General features: G+C 56.5%; 1 protein-coding gene across 1 annotated transcript; it reads right to left on the reverse strand.

Annotated features, from left to right (window-relative positions):
• Window positions 1-1,043: 1,043 nt before the first annotated feature.
• On the reverse strand, window positions 1,044-12,218 carry UBE2M (ubiquitin conjugating enzyme E2 M). The gene is made up of 6 exons (XM_038381166.2): window positions 11,785-12,218; window positions 10,114-10,208; window positions 9,457-9,495; window positions 8,958-9,061; window positions 6,425-6,488; window positions 1,044-1,875 (listed from the first exon to the last, which is right to left on the reverse strand). Exons 1-6 carry the CDS (start codon window positions 11,891-11,893, stop codon window positions 1,735-1,737), a joined length of 552 nt encoding a protein of 183 aa, XP_038237094.1. The 5' UTR covers window positions 11,894-12,218; the 3' UTR covers window positions 1,044-1,734.
• Between the last annotated feature and the right edge of the window lie 566 nt (window positions 12,219-12,784).

Consider the following 12,784-nt stretch of genomic DNA (forward strand, 5'->3'; position numbering starts at 1 on the left):
GCTATATGGCCCCATAGAGCTGGAAGCCCCTCCAGGCAGGCACTGGCATCAGTGGGGTGGCTTAGGGGGCAGGTGGGGGGGGAGGGCTGGGTGTATACAAGCAGTACACTACCCATAGCAATGCAAGGGCCAACCCCATATCCCCAGAGGCCACCCAGGGGAGTGACTGGGTGTCCCTGCAGAAATGGCAGGGTGAGAGCCTGGGACGGCCAGCGCAGGGACTAGATGATCAGTCATTCCTTCCAGCCTTAGCACCCATGAAGCCCCAGTCCAGTGAGGCCCTGGGCCCCCAGCCCTTTCCCTGCTCCTGGGCAGGAAATAGCCCCCACCCTTCCGTCTCATCTGCCTGCCCTGCTCCATGTGGAACCGAGCCCCCTGCCACCATGGCTCAGCCCCTGTGGGACACAGGGAAGACATTTCACACTACCTCAGGCCTGCCAACAAGGCCCAGCTTTGGCTGCCCCCCATTCCTTCTGATGGGGAATTCTCCTTCCACGCTGAGCCTCAGCCAGCTCTGCTGCCGGGGAAGAGGCAGCTGCTGACTCAGCCAGAGGCTGGATGCCCATCCCCCACTTCCAGGCAGCTGGGCCCCCCATGGCCACTTGATTCGCACCCCAGCAGCTGAGATCAGCCCTTCCTTTCCTAGCCCAGAGGGGGCAGCAGTTGCATCTCATCAGCCCGTATTATGGCTTTACCCTGCAACCATCGCACATCTGCCCTTCTCTCAGGCCTGCTTGGGCAGGAAGTGCCCGCTAACAAGGCTTGGAGGTTTCTAAGCCAGCCGCAGAAGTGAGCAGTGAGGGAGCAGCTACCCGCTGTGCTGGGGAGCAGGAGGGTCAACCCCCACGCCACTTCCAACAGCACAGCCAGAGGCCTGGGCAATGGGCTGGGGCCCACCTTGCTGCTGGGGTGAGATATGGACTCCTGTGGCCATTGCTGGGGCAGCTGGGTGGGCAGCCCCTCGAGGAGAGACACCCCTCCACCCCATCTGAAAGGGAGGAGGGGGGCGGCGGAGCAATAAGGCACAGACAGGCCCTGGGCAGTGAGGTGCGCTAACATTCCCCTTTAATAACCCGACACACTAGAGTACAGTGGCTTCATGGCCCCGGGGCCGGCAGGAGGCCCCAGCATGGCAAAGAACCAGTTCATTGGGGGGTGAGGCCTGGGGCAGAAGAGGGCAGGGTTCAATCAGCCCAGGCCCCACCTCCAGCCCAGTCCCATTGAATAATCAGCCTTCGCTTTGCTGTAAGTGGGGCGCTGTGTTTTTAAAAACCAGACACACGAGGGATGTAAAAGGGGAGGGCGGGCCTGGCCCCCCACGGCAAGACTGCATGCACCCCCAGCCTGCCCTACACCCCGGCTGCAGCCCCCTGCCTAATAAATAGATACGCTCTGCAAAGCCAGGGGGAGGAGCCAGTGCGCTCACACTGGCCACGTCTAGGGGGCGCTCTGCTCAGGGCCTGAGCATGCTGGGAAACCAGCAAGAGAGCGACCAATAGGGAAGATGGGGCTGCGTGGGTGGGGCAGGGGATTCCAATGTAAGCCCTGCCCCATCCCTCAGCAGCCACCTCCCCTCCAGCCAGGGGGCAGGAGTGGGGGGAAAGGCTGCCAGGGGCAGAGGCCGTGAGCAGCGAGGGGGGCCCTGCCAGTGCCAGGCTCCCGTGCCCCCCGGTGGCTGAAGGCAGCGGTGTTGGCAGAGTCCCTTGTGGGAGGGGTGGGGGCAGCTGGTCAGTTCTATTTGAGGCAACGCTCGAAGTAGGTGGAGCCGATGTAGCCGCCCCGCATGGAGCGCTGCACGTTCTGCTCAAACAGGCGTCTGTTGTTCTGAAGGACCTCAGCAGCCTCTTTGTTCAGGGGGTCTTCGGGGTTTGGCTCCTGCGGGCAGGGAGGAGATATGGTTAGAGGCTGGCCATGCCCCTGATCACCCCCACCCAAATCAGGGCTGCATCCCCCTGCCACACGCGACCCCCACTGTCCTTCCCTGAGACCACTTGCAAAACAATCCTTAGCCCCTCTTCTGAGGGCCCCTCGCTGCGTCCCCCACCTCCAGTCACTTTAACCAAAGGAGACTCTGTGACCTAGTGGACAGAGCACTGAACCGGGCACCAGGACACCTAGTTCTATTCCTGGTTTGCCACCACCCCTGTCTGTGTCTCATTTTCCCCACCTGTAAAATGGGGAGTGGATACTGACCTCCTTTGTCAAGTTCTAGATCAGAGCTAGTGTAGTAACAGAACGTTGTATCACCAACTACCCCGCTATAGTTAACGCAGTACACCACATACAGCGGAAGCAATTAAAGTAGTTTAAGGCATTTTTATACTGGTATAACTGCAGCCAGGCTAAGGTCATACCAGTATAAGTACGTGGTAACACATCACTCCTCTAACCAATGGAGTCACAGTGGTACAATCTCTGTATGTAGCCCAGGCCACTGTAAGCTTGTTTGAAATCCCTGCAGCGTTACCTCCAGCTGTGTTGTAAGAGACCGTTCAAGGTGAAGTGAGCACTTAACACACCTCTGCAGGCATAGGACAAAGGAGGGTTAGCACCATAGGTTGCTGTAATAAACCATAAATCCAGCATCTTTATTGATTTTCAGTGTCTAACAAAAACAAAAAGACACTCCTACGATACACCCCTGGTTGTCACCTACCACTCCAGGGCCCAAACGGGATTATCAGGTAACAATTACAACCCATACTGGATGGGGACCACATCCAGAAAGAAATCTTTCCCGAACCCCCTCCCCTGGTCTTCAAACAGACCCCCACATCCCCATATTCATCAGAAGCAGGCTCCCAGACCCTCCCAGAACAACTGATGCAAAACTTGCAGCTATATCTTCACTGCTAGGAGGATCAATACCCACACACCTGTCAAGATCCATGGGTTGTACACATGCCTATCACGTGATGTACCTCATCCAGTGCACTGCATACCCCAACAACAACTGCATGGGCGAAACAGGACAATCACTACAATCGCTAATGAACTCGCACAGAAAAATGATGAGACAAGAGAACCTCCTTATCACCTGTGGGTGAACACTTTTCACAAAGCCATCATTCTGTATCTGGCCTCTTGGTTCTTGTCCTCTAAGGAAACCTCTCCAACACCTTCAAAAGATGAGCCTGGGAGCTTAAATTCATAACTCCGCCAGACACGAAAAATCAGACTCAAAGATACTGGATTTATGGCTCAATCTGCTACCCACTACACCCCCCTTTTTTGTCCTATGACTGAAGGGGTGTTAAGACTTTCACTATGAATGGGTCCCTTGAAACATGTTAATTCCTTAAAATGTGTGTTAATTCTTTATGCTATACAATCTGTTCCAGCTTGTATTGAGCTGTTACACCCGAGAACCTTTCCCAGACCTGAAGAAGAGCTCTGTGTACGCTTGCGAGTTTGTCTCTCTCACCGACAGAGAAGTGGGTCCAGTAAAACAATGATTCTCAGCGAGGGGTACGTGCACCCTTGGAGGTACGCAGAAGTCTTCCTGGGGTACATCAACTTATCTATACATTGGCCTAGTTTTACAACATGCTACATCAAAAGCGATAGCAAAATCAGTACAAACTAAAATTTCATACGATGACTTGTTTATACTTCTCTATATACTATACACTGACATGCAAGTACAATATTTGTATTCCAATTTTACTACGTGGTAAAAATGAGAAAGGAAGCAATTTGTCAGTACTATTGGCTGTGACACTTATATTTTTAGGTCTGATTTTGTAAGCAAGTCGTTTTTAAATGAGGTGAAACTGGGGGTACTCAAGACAAATCAGACTGCTGAAAGGGGTATAGTAGTCTGGAAAAGTTGAGAGCCACTGCAATAAAAGATATTAATTAACCTGCCTTGTCTCTAATACCCTGGACCAACACAGCTACCACAACATGGCAAACAACCCATAGTTATGTCAAATATTTAAGATCCATTTAACTCCAATGACTGATGACCATTTTGGAGAAAGGACAGCACTGTTAAAATGTCAGCACCACCACAGAAGAAACATCCCAAGATCTTCCCATAGACCCTCCAGCTACATCAGGAAAGACAAGATCTGACATTCCCAACCTTTTTAAGGTGGAAAAAACGTGGAGAAAAAAATCACAAAAATTCACTGTAAATGTGTGCGTGTGTGACAAGCCCCATTTCTGGTTTATAAACCCCTTTGCAGGTCACTTTGAAAGGGGAAGGTTCTTCTAGCCAGGCTCACACCCGGAATCAGACTCCAAACAGCTGCTGAGGCAGAGGGAGTGTTGGCTGTGACCCACTGAGGTGCAGATTCAGAAACAAGGCCAAGCCCAGGGAACGTTGAAGGCTGTTTCCATGGACCCCCTCCCTAAAACCATCACGCTGTGAAAAGACTAGATTCCAGCGCACACCCTAAAAGGTTCTAACCTAGCAGGGAAAAGCAGAACAAGAAGCAAGATTTGGAAGCAGAGGCCAGACAAATTCCAATTAGAAATAAGGCACAAAACTTTAACAGTGAGGGTCATTAACCACTGGAACCAACTACCAAGGGAAGTGATGGATTCTCTATCTCCTGATGGCTTCAAATCCAGACCCGATCCCTTTCCTGGGAGATGCTTTCGCCAAACTCAAGTTATTGGGCTCAGTGCAGGGGAGAGGGGATGGAATTTACCAGCTCGGCAGATCACATTGTAATCGGCAAATGTCAGTAAACGTCATTTTCACCACGCATCCACCAACCAATGAAAAACATTTCCACTCATCATCAAAATTTACAGAGGGAAAGAAAGAAAAATGTTGCTTCAGACTCACTGGAGTTTGATTTAAGGCTATTCACTTTGTATCATTTGACATATGTGGACAACTGGGTTTTAACAGTGATAAAACTAACCGAGTCTCAGCATCTACCGTCACCACATAATTGTCTGCCCTCCCTCCCCCATCCTTTCCTGCACATGTGAAAATTGAAAATGATAAAAATGAGGGAGAAATGCCTAAACCCCGTCATTTTGGGAGTGTAAACATTTAAATAGATAAAAACTGAAAAAAAGCATAAAAAAAACAAATATGATTCATCCAAATGACAAAAAACCAACAACGGAGGCCCTGCCAAACCTTGCTATATGGGAGGTCAGGCCAGAAGATCTAATGGTCTCTTCCTGGCCTTGAACTCCAGGAGGAGCATTGGTTTCTTCTGAAGGAAGTCAAAGGGGGTCTTTACAAGCTCGCAGGTCACAGGACAGCGGCTTCACTTTTATCCTGGCGCCCGCTCGGAATGCATGCGACAGGGCAGAGTTCAGACCTAATCCCCTTATGCTCTGCAGGGTAAATTGTGCTACTACTGTCACTTAAAGAGGCTGGATGGCCCAATGGTTAGAGCGCTTGGGAGCTGCACCTTCTCTTCCCTGCGTTGTCACTGACAATGGGTATAACGGCCCGGCCCTGCCCCACAAGGCTGCATAACGATAAATCCATGGAAGATTGTGAGGCACCCAACTACTACGGGGGACCTCGTAAAGAGGGGAATAGACGGGAATGCGGGTATTGATTTCCACCTGCAGGATGTATTTTAACGTTACATTGGACTCCATTGATTCTGCCCCTGGGTATTTTGATCAACTGTAGAACTGCCTCAAGAAGGGGACAGAAAAGGGATTGTAAAAAGCAGCACATTTGCTGAACGCATCTGTTCACGATGCTACCATTTAAAGCTGCCCATCATTCAGGTTCAGGGTTAACAGTCCACCGAGCTGACCCATTTCAGGCTGCTGGCAGATGCTGCTTGGCCCATTGCTCCTTGTCCCCTTTTCAGCGGCTCTCTGCATCCCTCAGGTTGACCAGAGTCTTTAGGGGAAGCCTCAGGACCCCCCAAAGGCTCCATCAATTGTCCCAGCGGTGTCTCTGCAATATGTTAAACCAGCCATGCCCATGGGAAGAGCCATGGGGCACCCAGCCTGCGCAGGGCTGAGCAGAGTACCAGGGACCCGCAGAGATGGAAACACACCGGAGAGCTGGCCCCAGGCCCTCCGCAGGTCATGCAGACTGAAGCATGGCACTGCAGGCAGCTTAGCACGCGGCCACGCCAACACCCCGAGCCCTCGCAGAGTAACCTGCCAATGCCTCCCTCAGCTCCGAGGGCACTGCCCCCTCGCTAGAGTGTGTCATAGCCTGCCCAGAGACTCTAGGTAGCAATCACCCTGCCCCACCGCTCCCCTAAACTGCAAGGGGACAAGGAGAGCAGCACCCCACAACCAGCCCCCAAACACACATGGCAGGAGGAAACCACTGCCCCCCCGAGCCCTGCTGAAACACCAGGGCTACCTCCACCCCGAACAGTGCAGGGGACACGGGTCCCTCCCACCTCCTGCCCCACAGCCCTCCCAAAACGGCCACCCACCCCCAACGGTGCAGGTGAAACCTTCCCTCCCTGGTACTCACCAAGAAGAGGTACTGCAGACCATAAATTATAGAGTTTATTGTTAGTACAGGTTTCCAGTCCTCTCTGCGGGGCAGAAAAGAACCATGAGTGAGGACCCTGCAGCCAAGCCCATGAGAGGAGCAACACCACACTCAGGTGGCAAAGGATCATCCCAGGTTCTGACTGAGGAGGAGAGCCAGACAGATGGTATTGGGGGGGGGGAGCGTGGGGATATGAGACTCAAGGTGGAGGTTTTGGGGTGGGGATCACATCAGATGACTAGGGGAACGGGGATCATGGAGATTATGGGAGGAGGGATTGCCCCTAGACCTGTATGTAAGGAGAAGGGCAGTGCTGCTGGAGGGGGATCCCCCATATCCCTCCCCCCCCCGAGCTCCATGGGGGTGGGCCACGGTGGATCCTCCATATCTCTCCCTCTTGCCCCCCCGCACCCCAGAGATGGGCCACAGGGGATTCCCCGTGATGCTGTATGATTGAAGAGGACCATTTGTAGCAGTTGCTACCACTGTTATATAATTGTAACAAATCTTATACAAAGTCTATCAGGTGAGGTGTCAATGAAAAGTCAAATACAATTATCCTGGTAAAATCCATGGATCACTCCGGCATCTGAAGGTGTGAAGGTTGGCTAGGTCTCTGTATCTCACATGCATTTGTCCCTGGGGTAACACCCACAAGGTACCTTAGAGACTAACAAATTTATTTGAGCATAAGCTTTTGTGAGCTACAGCTCACTTCATCAGATGTAGCTCACGAAAGCTTATGCTCAAATAAATTTGTTAGTCCCTAAGGTGCCACAAGTACTCTTTCTTTTTGCGAATACAGACTAACACGGCCGCTACTCTGAAACCCACAAGGTAGTTAACATTCAGTCTCCCCAGCCCATTGTGAATTGACTACACAGAAGAATCAACTCTCTTCCAGAGGACACCTGAGAGAGCCAGGAGCCAGTGGTCACCTCTGTGATTCAGTAAAACATGTAAGGGCATGTGATGTGGACATGTGACCTCAGACTCCATCTTTGCCAATACACAGGCTGTGGGCTTTGTTTGGGACAGTAACTTCCCATCCACATGGCAGAGGATATAAAAGGCACCCGAGACATCTCCAATTTGCCTCTTTCCCCTAAGACGGAGCTGGGCAAACTACGGCCCGCAGGACCGTCCTGTCCAGCCCTTGAGCTTCCGGCCAGGGAGACTAGCCCCTGGCCCCTCTCCTGCTGTCCCCCCCCCCCCTTACAGCCTCATCTCGCCACGCCACCAGCGCTCGTCTGCCACATCTGCAGGGCAGCGCAGTGGCGTGGCTGGCTCCAGCCGGGTGGCAGGGCTGCAAGCTCCTGCCACTCTGAGCAGCGTGGTAAGGGAGCGGGGAGCAGGATAAGGGGCAGTGGGTCCCAGGGGGCAGTCATGGAGCAGTTGGATGGGGCGGAGGCGATCGGGGGTCAGGGAGGGTTGAACAAGCATGGGAGTCCCAGGGGGGGCCTGTCTGGGGTGTGGATGGGCAGTCAGGGGGACAGGAAGAAGGGGGGGTTGGATGGAGGGGTCCCAGGACGGGAAGTCAGGGGACAAGGAACAGGGTGGGTTGGATGGGTCGGGAGGGGGCAGATAGGGGCGGGGGCCAGGCTGTTTGGGGAGGCACAGCCTTCCCTACCCGGCCCTCCATACAGTTTCGCAACCCAGATGTGGCCCTCAGGTCAAAACAAAAGAGGAACATTTTGAACAATGGACTGAGAACCGTCCAATCTTTTGGAAGTTAGCAAAGAGACTTTACAAGCCAGCAGTCTATTCCATCACTGCTACAAGCCTGACGTAAGAACTTTGCAATCATTTGTATGTATATGATCTTTTAACCATTTATAACTATTCTTTTTATTAATACATTTTTGTATTAATACAAATGAATACATTTATTAATACATTTACTGAAGATTGGCTGACAGAGTGATAACTGGGTAAAATCAGACAAGGATTTTGACCTGGTGGTAAGCATTTGATCCTTTGGGAATAGTGGAACCTCACATATGGTGAACCTCACATATGGGTTTTCAGTAACCTCTCACTACTTTAGACCAGTTTGTTGGGATGGGAACCAATGGCTGGAAAGCCTATAAGAGGCCTGTGTTTGGCTTCTTATTAACCAGTGTGGTACCAGTGCAGCTCTTCTGCTACTGGTTTGGTGAATCTTATTGTAGTTAAAACCACCAGTTTTTGGCATGTGCCTGCCCTGTTTCTTGCAGTCTGTCCTGAGTGTGCATTCTCAGTGAGGTCCATTCTAGGCACCAGATCATAGAATCATAGAAGGTCAGGGTTGGAAGGGACCTCAGGAGATCATCTAGTCCAACCTGCTGCTCAAAGCAGGACCAATCCCCAACTAAATCACACCCCATTCCCCCCTGATCTGTGTGGGCAGGGCAGGGAAGGATTCTGGTGCTGGAGAGAGGCCGTCCCCCTTCCCGATCTGCATGGGTGGGCAATCCCTCAGATCGGCAGGGGATAGCAGTGATAAAGCGTGGTGGCTGGGTGCGCTCCCTACCTGAGGATATTTAGGCAGACGTTTCCCTCTAGGTCTATGTTGGGGTGGTACACCATGGTCTCACACTTCACCTTGGGAGGGTCATGAGGGTAGCCTTGGCCTACCTGCAGACAGACAGATGGGAGAGTCATTCCCAAGGCTCCCCCCATGGCAGAGCAGCTGGGCCAAGACTCCCTGACCCCGCCGACTCAGAGGAGCTCCAGATTCCTGCCCCGCCACCTGTAGTGCTGCTCCCCCCTGGGCCGCTTGTGCCTTCCTGCTGCAGACTCCTGGATCCTCTTGCCAGCTCTGGGCATGTCCCCGGCTTCCTTAGCAGTCACAGCACCTTTCTCCCCCCCAGGAGAGGGGACACCAGATTCGTGGGGCTGACACTCCCTCCTTGGCTCAGACACAGCGAAGAGAGTCCAACATGGGGAAGCCCCGAGATCCCCGCCCCTCCCAGCCGGGCAAGGCTCCGGTGCAAATTGAGCTCCATCCCAGGGGTGGGGAAGGGACTTACCTTAAAACTGAAGACAAACTTCCCCCCTTTATAGAAACCCTGAAAGAGAAAACACCTTCAGTGAGGGAGGGATCCTCAGGGGGTACCCCAGCACCCCAAGGGGCCTGGGCTCAGCCCCAACCCATGGATCCAAGTGCAGGGGACCAGAGACACAGCAGCTAGGGGCTGTGATCACACCCCCTCCCCAGGCATTTCAGCTCAGCTGGCATTGTGGGGCCTGATGCAGGGCGGGGTTGAGGGGCACCAGCAGCGCTGTGGTGGGCGAGCTGGGATAGCGGGGGGGATAGTCAGGATTATGGGGCACTGGCAGGGCTGGATCTGGGGCTGGGACAGCAGGGGCATGGGCAAAGCCATGAATCTTTTGCACCCCTTGCCCCCATCTCCCTCCCCGGCATACTGGCTTGGGCTCCAGCACCCCTCTCACCCTACGCACATGGAGGTGCCTTCCAACTGCACCCCCACACACACACACAGCACAAGCAGGGCCCCCTGCAGCCTGGCACCACCCAGCAGGGAGCAACAACTGAAGTCTGGGCACAGGCTGAGCCCATCAGCTGAGGCTTCCCCAGGGGCAGGAAGAGAAAGGCAAGTCCAGGAATGCAGGACTCCCTGCTCCCCACCCACGTGCCAGACCCCTTCCCTGCCCCCCCCCCTCACCTCGTCAGGGCAGATAACTAGCTTGAAGTTGAGGAGGTCGTCCTGGTCGGAGAAATCTATTTCGCATGTTTTCGGCAAATTCAGTTCGTTAATATCTGGGAGGCAGGAGGAAAGCAGGGAGAGATGGGTCAGTTCGGAGGATAACCCCAGATCCCTCCCACCATAGAGGAGCCCCACCGCACTCTCCATAGGGGGTAAATCTCTGGATCAGAAAGGGGCATTTCAAAAGTGGGTAGGACAATCCTGGTCTGTCCTGGCCCCCCACACACACAGGAGGGAGACAAACATGGGGGCCTCCTACTAAGTTCTTTTCACTGGAGGTCCAGGATACTCTGGCTGGGGTCAGGGCACTGGCTCTCAGGGGGCAGGTTGGGGGAAAATGCCATATTTAGAGAAGCCCCCAGGAGGTACTCGCCCCACAGCCCTGCCCAGGCACCATTCACACAACAGGACACGGTAAGGCTGAGTCCCAGCTCAGCCTGGCGCTGGGTCTCCAACTGCCCTCCCTCATGGGGCGAGGCCCCAGCAGAATTGAGCCCGTGGTGAAGAGCACTGCACAGAAATGTGCCAGGGAGGGGGTACACGTTCCCAACAGGACATAGGCTGAGCCACTCCAGGTACATTCCCAGAGCGCGGCCAGGATCCCCCCCCATCAGTTCACGATGGGGCAGAGTGTGTCAAGGGCATTGACTTGCCACCTCTGGAAAACTGGATTGGAGCACCACACTGGGACACAAACGGATGGGGATGGAACCTGGTATCTTTCTGGGCACAGCCAGAAGTGGGGAGAACCCAGGTTTCTGCCCTTTGCGGACACTTGCACAGCTGGCACTGCCTGTAGGGATGTCTGATTTGTTGCATGGTGGGGTTTGCATCAGACGCCCCCAGTGGGGTGCACTTCCCTCATCCCCCGTGAACATGGGTTCCCATTGGGTGGGGCTCCCACCCCCACCGGGGAAACCCCAGAAGACCCCCCCCCGCGCACACACGTGCGCACACTGGGGGGTCCCCCTTCCCTGCTGGGGTCGGGGGGTACCGGGCCGGGAAGGGGGGGGAAGGGGGGGGCTGGGCCGGGCGGTACCGGGCCGGGAAGGGGGGGGGAAGGGGGGGGCTGGGCCGGGCGGTACCGGGCCGGGAAGGGGGGGGGAAGGGGGGGGCTGGGCCGGGCGGTACCGGGCCGGGAAGGGGGGAGGGAGGGAAGGGGGGGGGCTGGGCCGGGCGGTACCGGGCCGGGGGGGGAGGGAGGAAGGGGGGGGCTGGGCCGGGCGGTACCGGGCCGGGGGGGGAGGGAGGGAAGGGGGGGGCTGGGCCGGGCGGTACCGGGCCGGGGAGGGAGGGGGGGGGCTGGGCCGGGCGGTACCGGGCCGGGGAGGGAGGGGGGGGGCTGGGCCGGGCGGTACCGGGCCGGGGAGGGCGGGGGGGGGCTGGGTCGGGCGGTACCGGGCCGAGGGGGGGAGGGAGGGAGAGAAGGGGGGGGCTGGGCCGGGCGGTACCGGGCCGGGGAGGGAGGGGGGGGGCTGGGTCGGGCGGTACCGGGCCGAGGGAGGGAGAGAAGGGGGGGGCTGGGCCGGGCGGTACCGGGCCGGGGAGGGAGGGGGGGGCTGGGTCGGGCGGTACCGGGCCGAGGGGGGGGAGGGAGGGAGAGAAGGGGGGGGCTGGGCCGGGCGGTACCTTTCTGGATGCGGAGCTGCGCGGCCGACGCCTTCTTGCTGCTGCCCTTGGTGCCTCCGGCCGATTCCTCCTCCTTCTTCTGCTGCTTCAGCGAGAACAGCTTGATCATCCTGCCGGGCGGCCGGGCCGGGCCGGGCCGGGCCGGGAGCCGAACCGGGCCGGGCCGGGCGGGCCCGGGGGGCGGGGCTCGGCGCGGCCTGTGCGGAGTCCCGGCGCTGGGCCGGGTCAGTCGCTCGCTGCTGCCGGGCCCGGGGGGGAAGCGGAGCGGGGCCGCCCAGGCTACTGCCGCTGCGGGTGCGTCGGCAACGGCCGGCCCGCTCGGCTCCTTCCGGAAGGGCTTCGGCCCTTTCCGGAACCGCTTCGGCTGCTTCCGTCGCCGATGGATTGGACCTCGCTGCTTTCCGTCCCGGGTCTGAGCACCGCCCACTCCCAGCCTCGCCACTTTCCGCCGCATCATCGGCACTTTCCGCCGGAGGCCCGGCAGCCTACGTCACACGCTCGGCCCCGCCCACTCAGGGCTCGGCACTTTCCGCCGCACGCTCGGCACTTGACGCCGGGCCCTCGCCTACCCGGCGCGGGGAAGACGCTGCGTTCCAAAGGGCTGGGGGAGGGACCCGCGGGTCGGGTATGACTCAGGGCGGAAGTCAGCCGGCCGCCATCTTTAGTGAGGGTAGAATGACTTCCGGTCCTTGCAGTTTTTAGAGAAGCTGACGCCTCTGCGAGGGGAATTTGGAAGAGCCACGGTCACAAACGTGCCTCAGCCTGCTGGGAACCCAACCCCTGTTTTATTGGCGTATGGGGTCCTCTGGCCATTGTACCACCAAGGCTGGGGTCAGAGGTCACCAAACTCACGCCAACTGGCCGCCCACGCCAGGCCCGCCAAGCCCGTTACATGGCTGGATGGCGCTGTGGCTATCGGGGGAGGGGGTGGCCCTTGGGATGACACAGCTGGATGGCGCTGTGGCTATCGGGGGAGGGGGTGGCCCTTGGGATGACACAG

The sequence above is a fragment of the Dermochelys coriacea genome, chromosome 23, assembly GCF_009764565.3.
Source record: "Dermochelys coriacea isolate rDerCor1 chromosome 23, rDerCor1.pri.v4, whole genome shotgun sequence".
NCBI classification, from domain to species: domain Eukaryota; kingdom Metazoa; phylum Chordata; order Testudines; family Dermochelyidae; genus Dermochelys; species Dermochelys coriacea.

Coding starts and splice junctions, on each gene's coding strand:
- UBE2M (XM_038381166.2), bottom strand. CDS start 11,893: ATGATCAAGCTGTTCTCGCTGAAGCAGCAGAAGAAGGAGGAGGAATCG. Junction 9,496..10,113: donor TAGTTATCTGCCCTGACGAG/GTGAGGGGGGGG, acceptor TTTCTCTTTCAG/GGTTTCTATAAAGGGGGGAA. Junction 1,876..6,424: donor GTCTGCAGTACCTCTTCTTG/GTGAGTACCAGG, acceptor CCCTGCCCGCAG/GAGCCAAACCCCGAAGACCC.